Below are 9,519 nucleotides of genomic sequence, written 5' to 3' on the forward strand. Positions count from 1 at the left end.
ATATGGTCCCTAATTGGCCCTTCTCTTTCCCTAATTATTCTCTTGCTCTTTATATATTTAAAAAACCCCTTTTGGTTTTCCTTTATTCTACCCACCAACGCTTTCTCTTAGCTTTCCTAGTTACCTTTTTAAGTGCCCCCCTGTGCTTTTTATACTCCTCTAGGAACTCTGCCATATTGAGCCTCGGTATCTGCTTTCAGCTTCTCTTTTTATCCTTAATCCTAACCTTTATGTCCCTTGACATGCAGGGTTCTCCGGACTTGGTTCCCCTCTTTGTCTTTACGGGAACATATTTGCCCTGTGCTCTCGCTATTTCCTCCTTGAATGCCTCTCACTGCTCTGGCACAGTTGTATCTGCAAGTAGCTGCTCCAAGTCAACTTGGGCCAAATCGTATCTCATCTTCGTAAAATTGGCCTTTCCCCAGTTCAGAACTTATATCCCCAACCCAACCATATCCTTTTCCAAAACTATCCTAACTCTAACTGAGTTATGGTCACTATCTCCAAAATGCTCCCCTACCAATACGCCTTGCACCTGCCTGGGTTAATTTCCAAATATTAGATCCAGAACTGCCCCCTCCCTTGTTGGGCTTTCCACATACTGGCTAAAAAAGATCTCCAAGATGCAACTTAAGAATTTTGCTCCCTCGCTACCTTGCACACAAACTATCCCAGTTAATATTTGGGTACTTAAAATCCCCGACTATTATTATTCTTACACTTCTCTGAAATTTGATGACATATTTGATTCTCTATGTCTCCCTGACTGTTTGGGGGTCTACAGTACACACTCAACAGTGTGTTTGTCCCCTGTGTTTTTTACTTCTACCCATGTGGCCTCATTTGATATAATTCCAAGATATCATCCCTCCTCACTGCTATAATTGATCCCTTGATCAATATTGCAACCCCCCACCCCCCGACTATCCCTCTCTCTATCTCGTCTGAGTACCCTGTAACCAGGAATGTGGAGCTGCCAATCCTGCCCTTTTAGCCAAGTCTCGGTCATAGCTCTGATATCATACTCCCACGTGCCTATCTGTGCCCTCAGCTCATCTCTCTTATTCCTCAGGCTCCTTACATTAAAATATATTCCATTTAGCCTTGTTAAACTCACTTCTTTCTTATCCAGCCTATGTTTCCTCTGCCTTCCAGACTCACTCACTCACGTTTTAACTTCTAATTCCATCTCAGTTTCTCTCCCCTCTGAACTACTTTTCAGGATCCCGTCCCCATCACCATTAGCAAACCTCCCCATGAGGATGTTGGTCCCATTCCTGTTCAGATGTAACCCGTCCAACTTATACAGGTCCCACCTCCCGAGAAACAGTCCCAATGCCCAGGAATCTTAAGCCCTCCCTCCTGCACCATCTCTCCAGCCACACATTCATCTGCTCTATCCTTCTGTTCCTATACTCACTACTGCGTGGCACTGGGAGTAATCCGGAAATTACTACCTTTGAAGACCTGCTTTTCAATTTTCTACCTAACTCCCTAAAATCTGCTTGCAGGACCTCATTCCTCTATCTTCCTATGTCATTGGTCCCAACATGGGCCACAACCTCTGGCTGTTTCCCCTTCCTCTTCAGAATGTCCTGCAGTCACTCTGACATCCTTGACCCTGGCACTTGGGAGACAACGTACCATCCCAGAGCCATGTCTACAGCTGCAGAAGCACCTGTCTGCTCCCTTCACTAATGAATCCCCTACTACTATTTCCCTTCCACACTTCTCCCCCGAGCAGCTGGACCACCCACAGTGCCATGGTCTGGGCTCTGATTGGCCTCCACAGAGGAACCATCACTCTCACCGTTTTCCAAGGCCAAAAAATGGTTTGTGAGCGAGATGCATCGGGAGGGATTCCCTCACTACCTGCCTGGTCCTCCTTTTCTCTGGTGGTCACCCATTCCCTCTCTACTTGTACTTCCTTAAGCTGCGGGGTGACATCTTGAAACATGCTGTCCACGAACCTCTCAGCCTCGTGAATGCACCTTAGTGCCCCCAGCTGCTGCTCAACCTTCAAAACCCGGAGCTCGAGTTACTCCAGTCAGAGGCACCTCCTGCACACATGGCCGTCCAGACCGCCAGGAGCGTCTAGGATTTCCCACATAGTGCAGGATGTGCAAGTCACGGGACTGAGCTCCCCAGATATATCTTAACTAAATAGAATATGGACCACTGTTTTTATTTTACCCTTACCCCTACTTGAGTCTCATTGTTTTAACCTCTCTGTCCCAAAGTCTCGCTGTTTTAACCTCTTTCCCCTGAAGTCTTGCTGCTTTGACATTATCACCCCAAAGTCTCAAACCATCCTTACTGCAAACTATATCACTGTCCTTTCATTGTCCCTGGGTTAAAATCCTGGAATTCCTTCCCTAACAGCACTGTGGGTGTACATACACCACAGGGACTACAGCAGTTCAAAGTGGGGGCTTACATCACCTTCTTGATCAATCAGACATCCAGAGAAAGAATGAAAACCTTCAAGACCAGTCTGGATAGGTGACTCAACTCTTAATGATGCACTCCCTGCTGGCATGGGGTATGGTGCAAGAATAAATTGGGATACAAATTTTAAATTTCATTTCAGAGACCTTTCATCAGAATATAATTTCTCTCTGTAAATTTACATTGCAGTTAGATTGTCCAGTTTCAAGCCCCTCACTTTAGGAAGGACGGAACAGGCCACAATGTGAGTTCAAAAACCGAATCGCTACAGCACAGAAGACCACTCAGCCCATCATGTTTGCTCCGGCTCTCCAAATGAGCAATGCCCTAGTACCATTCCCCCACCTTCTCCCCAGGACCCTGCATATTCTTCCTTTTCAGATAATTATCCAATTCCAACTTGAATGTCTTGATTGAACCTGCCTCCACCACACTCTCAGGCACTGCATTCCAGATCTTCACTACACACTTCATGAAAAGGTTTTCCTCACATCACTTTTACTCCTTTTGCCAATTACTTTCAATCTGTGCCCTCTTGTTCTTGATCCTTCCACCAGTGGGAACAGTTTCTCCCTGTCTATTCTGTGCAGACCCCTCACAATTCTGAATACCTCTATCAAATCCACCTTCAACGTTCTCTTCTCCAAGGAAAATAGTCCCAGCTTTTCTAATCTATGGAACTGGAGCTAACCCACAGATCGATCATGATCTTGCGGAATGCTGGAACGGGCTCATGGGGACTAACTCAATTGTCACCAGGAATTAAAAACCGATTGATAAGGAACGTGGGAAATCAGGACTGTCTCATTGCAAAAAAAAAAAGGCGATCTGATAGAGACTGGTCAAATTATCAGACTTTTACTGGTCAGTTAGTTGATAACAATGGGTTAGATATTTCAAATCTCCAAAAGAGGCAGGAGTGAGGAGAACATATTTATACACAAAGGGTGGCTAGGTTTCCTTCCCACAAATGATAAGGGAGAAGTGTGAATGTGGAGAGCGAGTTGAGAGCTGGCAGTGACATTACAGCCAAATGGCAAGTGGGCCCCACACAAAGCACCCAGGCCCTCAACATGTGCCGCACAGACAAGCGGATTAGAGGGCAAGCAAGACCTAAGCTTCTCCCGGATGTATTAAATGAAAGCTTACTCCTTGCACTATTATTTACCAGAAGTGCCAAAAGAGTGGAGAGTCCACTTACTCGGTTATGCGTTTGGCTAATTCAGTGCAGGCTGCATTGGAGTTGGCTGAGAATACACGGTATCCACCTTTCGCCACATTCATCTTTGGAGACTGGCACAGACTGGCAAACCTGCAGAGGGACAGAGGGGGAGATGTGACAAATACAAATACACAGATCAGTAAAACACCAAGGCACAGACCACAGTCACAAACTGGATCCCAGAAACACACTCAACCCGGGGGGAGGGGAAAAGGGTGGGGGGAGTGAGGGGGTCCGGATTTGGGAGGATGGGGCGGGTTTGAGGGGGGGTTGCTCGGGGGAGGGAGAGGGGGCGAGGCAATGTTGGTGTGGTTGAGTCCCCACGGGGCCAGTTCCTGGGGGGAGGGGGGGTGGGGGTGCGGTTGGGAGCAAGGAGGAGGGAGGGGTGAGAGGGGGGGTTGCGGTGTTGAGGCCCCACGGGGCCAGTTCCCGGGGAGGGGTTGGGACGTGGGGTTGGGGTGGGGAGGAGGGGGGGGGGGGGGGGGGGGGGTGGGTTGGGGACGGGAGGAGGGGGGGTTAGGGAGGGGGGTGAGAGGGGGGGTTGGGGTGTTGAGTCCCCGCGGGGCCAGTTCCCGGGGGGTGAGGAGGGGGGGGGGAGGGGAGGGGGTTGGGGGGGGTGAGGAGGGGGTGAGTGGGGTGAGGAGGGGGGAGGGGTGAGGAGGGGTGAGGAGGGGTGAGGAGGGGTGAGGAGGGGTGAGGAGGGGTGAGGAGGGGTGAGGAGGGGTGAGGAGGGGGGAGGAGGGGGAGGAGGGGGGAGGAGGGGGGAGGAGGGGGGAGGAGGGGGGAGGAGGGGGGAGGAGGGGGGAGGAGGGGGGAGGAGGGGGGAGGAGGGGGGAGGAGGGGGGAGGAGGGGGGGAGGAGGGGGGAGGAGGGGGGAGGAGGGGGGAGGAGGAGGGTGAGGAGGGGGGGGAGGAGGGGGAGGAGGGGGGAGGACGGGGGGAGGAGGGGGGGAGGAGGGGGGGAGGAGGGGGGGAGGAGGGGGGTGAGGAGGGGGTGAGGAGGGTGAGGAGGGTGAGGAGGGTGAGGAGGGGGTGAGGGGGGGGTGAGGGGGGGTGAGGGGGGGTGAGGGGGGGGTGAGGAGGGTGGGGGGGGAGGAGGGGGTGAGGAGGGGGTGAGGGGAGGGTGAGGAGGGTGAGGGGGGGAGGAGGGGGTGAGGAGGGGGTGAGGAGGGGGGGAGGAGGGGGGGAGGAGGGGGGGAGGAGGGGGGGAGGAGGGGGGGAGGAGGGGGGGAGGAGGAGGGGGAGGAGGGGGAGGAGGGGGAGGAGGGTGAGGAGGGAGTGAGGAGGGGGTGAGGAGGGGGTGAGGAGGGGGTGAGGAGGGGGGTGAGGAGGGGGTGAGGAGGGAGTGAGGAGGGGGTGAGGAGGGGGTGAGGAGGGGGTGAGGAGGGTGAGGAGGGTGAGGAGGGGGTGAGGAGGGTGAGGGGGGGGTGAGGGGGGGGTGAGGAGAGTGGGGGGGAGGAGGGGGAGGAGGGGGTGAGGGGAGGGTGAGGAGGGTGAGGGGGGGAGGAGGGGGGAGGAGGGGGGGAGGAGGGGGGAGGAGGGGGGGAGGAGGGGGGGAGGAGGGGGGGAGGAGGGGGGTGAGGAGGGGGTGAGGAGGGGGGGAGGAGGGGGGGAGGAGGGGGGGAGGAGGGGGGGAGGAGGGGGGGAGGAGGGGGGGAGGAGTGGGGGAGGAGGGGGGGAGGAGGGGGGGAGGAGGGGGGGAGGAGGGGGGGAGGAGGGTGAGGAGGGTGAGGAGGGTGAGGGGGGAGGAGGGGGTGAGGAGGGGGGGAGGGTGAGGGGGGGGTGAGGGGAGGGTGAGGGGGGAGGAGGGGGTGAGGAGGGGGTGAGGAGGGGGTGAGGAGGGGATGAGGAGGGGGTGAGGAGGGGGTGAGGAGGGTGAGGAGGAGGGTGAGGAGGAGGGTGAGGAGGAGGGTGAGGAGGAGGGTGAGGAGGAGGGTGAGGGGGGAGGAGGGGGGGAGGAGGGGGGGAGGATGAGGGGGGGGGTGAGGGGAGGGTGAGGAGGGTGAGGGGGGAGGAGGGGGTGAGGAGGGGGGTGAGGAGGGTGAGGAGGAGGGTGAGGAGGAGGGTGAGGGGGGGAGGAGGGGGGGAGGAGGGGGGGAGGAGGGGGGGAGGAGGGGGGGAGGAGGGGGGGAGGAGGGGGGAGGAGGGGGGGAGGAGGGGGGGGAGGAGGGGGGGGAGGAGGGGGGGAGGAGGGGGGGAGGAGGGGGGGAGGAGGGGGGGAGGAGGGGGGGAGGAGGGGGGGAGGAGGGGGGGAGGAGGGGGGAGGAGGGGGGAGGAGGGGGGGAGGAGGGGGGGAGGAGGGGGGGGAGGAGGGGGGGGAGGAGGGGGGGAGGAGGGGGGAGGGGGGGAGGGGGGGGAGGGGGGGGGAGGAGGGGGGGAGGAGGGGGGGAGGAGGGGGGGAGGAGGGGGGGAGGAGGGGGGAGGGGGGGGGGAGGAGGGGGGGGGAGGAGGGGGGAGGAGGGGGGAGGAGGGGGGGAGGAGGGGGGGAGGAGGGTGAGGGGGTGAGGGGGGTGAGGGGGGTGAGGAGGGGGTGAGGAGGGTGAGGAGGGTGAGGAGGGTGAGGAGGGTGAGGGGGGGGTGAGGAGGGGGTGAGGGGAGGGTGAGGGGAGGGTGAGGAGGGGGGAGGAGGGGGTGAGGGGAGGGTGAGGAGGGTGAGGGGGGTGAGGAGGGGGTGAGGAGGGGGTGAGGGGAGGGTGAGGAGGTGAGGAGGGTGAGGAGGGTGAGGGGGGTGAGGGGAGGGTGAGGAGGGTGAGGGGGGTGAGGAGGGGGTGAGGAGGGGGTGAGGAGGGTGAGGAGGGTGAGGAGGGTGAGGAGGGGGTGAGGAGGGGGTGAGGAGGGGGTGAGGAGGGGGTGAGGAGGGGGTGAGGAGGGGGTGAGGAGGGGGTGAGGAGGGGAGTGAGGAGGGGGTGAGGAGGGGTGTGAGGGGAGGGTGAGGGGAGGGTGAGGGGAGGGTGAGGGGAGGGTGAGGAGGGTGAGGAGGGTGAGGGGAGGGTGAGGGGAGGGTGAGGAGGGAGGAGGGGGTGAGGGGAGGGAGGACGGGGTGAGGGGAGGGTGAGGAGGGTGAGGAGGGGAGGGGGGTGAGGGGGGAGGAGGGGGTGAGGAGGGGGTGAGGGGAGGGTGAGGAGGGGGTGAGGGGAGGGTTGAGGAGGGGGTGAGGGGGGAGGAGGGGGTGAGGAGGGGGTGAGGAGGGGAGGGGGGTGAGGAGGGGGTGTGAGGGGGGAGGAGGGGGTGAGGGGAGGGTGAGGAGGGTGAGGGGGGAGGAGGGTGAGGGGGGTGAGGGGTGAGGAGGGTTGAGGGGGTGAGGGGTGAGGAGGGGGGTGAGGGGGGGGTGAGGGGGGTGAGGGGGGAGGAGGGGGTGAGGAGGGGGTGAGGGGAGGGTGAGGAGGGAGGAGGGGGTGAGGGGAGGGTGAGGGGAGGGGAGGGGGGTGAGGAGGGAGGAGGGGGTGAGGAGGGGGTGAGGGGAGGGTGAGGAGGGGGTGAGGGGGGAGGAGGGGGTGAGGAGGGGGTGAGGGGAGGGTGAGGAGGGTGAGGAGGGTGAGGAGGGTGAGGAGGGTGAGGAGGGTGAGGAGGGTGAGGGGGGGGTGAGGGGGGTGAGGGGGGTGAGGAGGGTGAGGAGGGTGAGGGGGGTGAGGAGGGTGAGGAGGGTGAGGGGGGTGAGGGGGGTGAGGGGGGTGAGGAGGGGAGGGGGGTGAGGGGGGAGGAGGGGGTGAGGAGGGGGTGAGGGGAGGGTGAGGAGGGTGAGGAGGGTGAGGAGGGTGAGGAGGGTGAGGAGGGGGTGAGGGGGGTGAGGAGGGTGAGGAGGGTGAGGAGGGTGAGGAGGGTGAGGAGGGGGTGAGGGGGGAGGAGGGGGTGAGGAGGGGGTGAGGGGAGGGTGAGGAGGGGGTGAGGAGGGGGGGAGGAGGGGGGGAGGAGGGGGGGAGGAGGGGGGGGAGGAGGGGGGGAGGAGGGTGAGGAGGGTGAGGAGGGGTGTGAGGGGAGGGTGAGGAGGGAGGAGGGGGGGAGGGGAGGGTGAGGGGGGTGAGGAGGGTGAGGGGAGGGTGAGGGGAGGGTGAGGAGGGAGGAGGGGGGTGAGGGGGGTGAGGAGGGTGAGGAGGGTGAGGGGGGTGAGGAGGGTGAGGAGGGTGAGGAGGGTGAGGAGGGTGAGGGGAGGGTGAGGGGAGGGTGAGGAGGGGGTGAGGAGGGTGAGGAGGGTGAGGAGGGTGAGGAGGGGGTGAGGAGGGGGTGAGGAGGGGGTGAGGAGGGTGAGGAGGGTGAGGGGGGTGAGGGGGGTGAGGAGGAGGTTGAGGAGGGTGAGGAGGGTGAGGAGGGTGAGGAGGGGGTGAGAGGGGAGGAGGGGGTGAGGAGGGGGTGAGGAGGGTGAGGAGGGTGAGGAGGGGGTGAGAGGGGAGGAGGGGGTGAGGAGGGGGTGAGGGGAGGGTGAGGAGGGTGAGGGGGGTGAGGGGGGAGGAGGGTGAGGAGGGTGAGGGGGGAGGAGGGGGTGAGGGGAGGGTGAGGAGGGTGAGGGGTGTGAGGGGGGTGAGGGGGGGAGGAGGGTGAGGGGGGGGTGAGGGGAGGGTGAGGGGTGTGAGGGGGGTGAGGGGGGTGAGGGGGGTGAGGAGGGGGTGAGGGGAGGGTGAGGAGGGTGAGGGGGTGTGAGGAGGGAGGAGGGGGTGAGGGGAGGGTGAGGGGAGGGTGAGGAGGGGGTGAGGAGGGTGAGGAGGGTGAGGAGGGTGAGGGGGGAGGAGGGGGTGAGGGGAGGGTGAGGAGGGTGAGGGGTGTGAGGGGTGTGAGGGGGGTGAGGGGGGTGAGGGGGGAGGAGGGTGAGGGGGGGGGTGAGGGGGGGGTGAGGGGAGGGTGAGGGGTGTGAGGAGGGTGAGGAGGGGGTGAGGGGAGGGTGAGGAGGGTGAGGGGGGAAGGAGGGGGTGAGGGGAGGGTGAGGAGGGTGAGGGGTGTGAGGGGGGTGAGGGGGGGGAGGAGGGGGGGAGGAGGGGGGGAGGAGGGATTGAGGAGGGTGAGGAGGGTGAGGGGGGAGGAGGGGGTGAGGGGGGTGAGGGGGGTGAGGAGGGTGAGGGGGGAGGAGGGGGTGGGAGGGTGAGGGGGTGAGGGGGGTGAGGGGGGTGAGGGGTGTGAGGGGGGTGAGGGGGGAGGAGGGGGTGAGGGGGAGGGTGAGGAGGGGGTGAGGGGAGGGTGAGGGGGGTGAGGAGGGTGAGGAGGGTGAGGGGGGTGAGGGGGGTGAGGGGTGTGAGGGGGGTGAGGGGGTGAGGGGTGTGAGGGGTGTGAGGGGGGTGAGGGGGGAGGAGGGGGGTGAGGGGAGGGTGCGGAGGGGGTGAGGAGGGGGGGTGAGGAGGGGGGTGAGGAGGGGGGTGAGGGGGGTGAGGGGTGTGAGGGGGGTGAGGGGGGTGAGGGGGGTGAGGAGGGTGTGGGAGGAGGGGGGGGGAGGGGGAGTCCCCGCGGGGCCGGTTACCGGATTCCGGATTCTCCCTGTTCACTGTCTCTTCACCGGAAGTTTCTTCTCCGCCGAACTGCACCTTCGACCCGATGGCAGAGTGACAGCCCCACCAGCCAATCAACGGCAGCAGCCGCCTTACGGCAGCCAATCAGCGTCTCCGAGTGCCTGACGGTCTGCTTCAAAACGACGGTTTCCAGCCAATCCGATTCCGAGAGGGCGGATTTCCTGCGGCTGGAACTAGAACTGGAGCGAGAGACTTCGCCCCACCCCCCCTCACCCCCCCTGACCCCCCCCCTCACCCTCACCCTCACCCTCCCCCTCACCCCCCCCCCTCACCCTCACCCTCCCCCCCCCCTCACCCTCACCCTCCCCCCCCCTCACCCTCACCCCCCCTCTTTCCCCCCCCACCCCACCTCACCCCT

General features: G+C 62.5%; 1 protein-coding gene across 2 annotated transcripts in view; it reads right to left on the minus strand.

Moving 5' to 3' along the window:
* Window positions 1-9,230, minus strand: part of LOC121293818 (phosphoribosyl pyrophosphate synthase-associated protein 1) — a 50,605-nt gene extending 41,375 nt beyond the window's left edge. The window contains exons 1-2 of one of the 2 annotated variants that reach the window (XM_041217165.1): window positions 9,113-9,230; window positions 3,650-3,760 (exon numbers count right to left, since the gene is read on the minus strand). In XM_041217165.1, coding sequence (XP_041073099.1) covers window positions 3,650-3,732 — 83 coding nt within the window. In that variant the 5' untranslated portion in view covers window positions 3,733-3,760; window positions 9,113-9,230. The remainder of the gene's footprint in view (window positions 1-3,649; window positions 3,761-9,112) is intronic. The other variant, XM_041217166.1, reaches the window with a different exon arrangement.
* Window positions 9,231-9,519: the final 289 nt, after the last annotated feature.

This window comes from Carcharodon carcharias, chromosome 22 (assembly GCF_017639515.1).
Source record: "Carcharodon carcharias isolate sCarCar2 chromosome 22, sCarCar2.pri, whole genome shotgun sequence".
Taxonomy (NCBI): Eukaryota; Metazoa; Chordata; class Chondrichthyes; order Lamniformes; family Lamnidae; genus Carcharodon; species Carcharodon carcharias.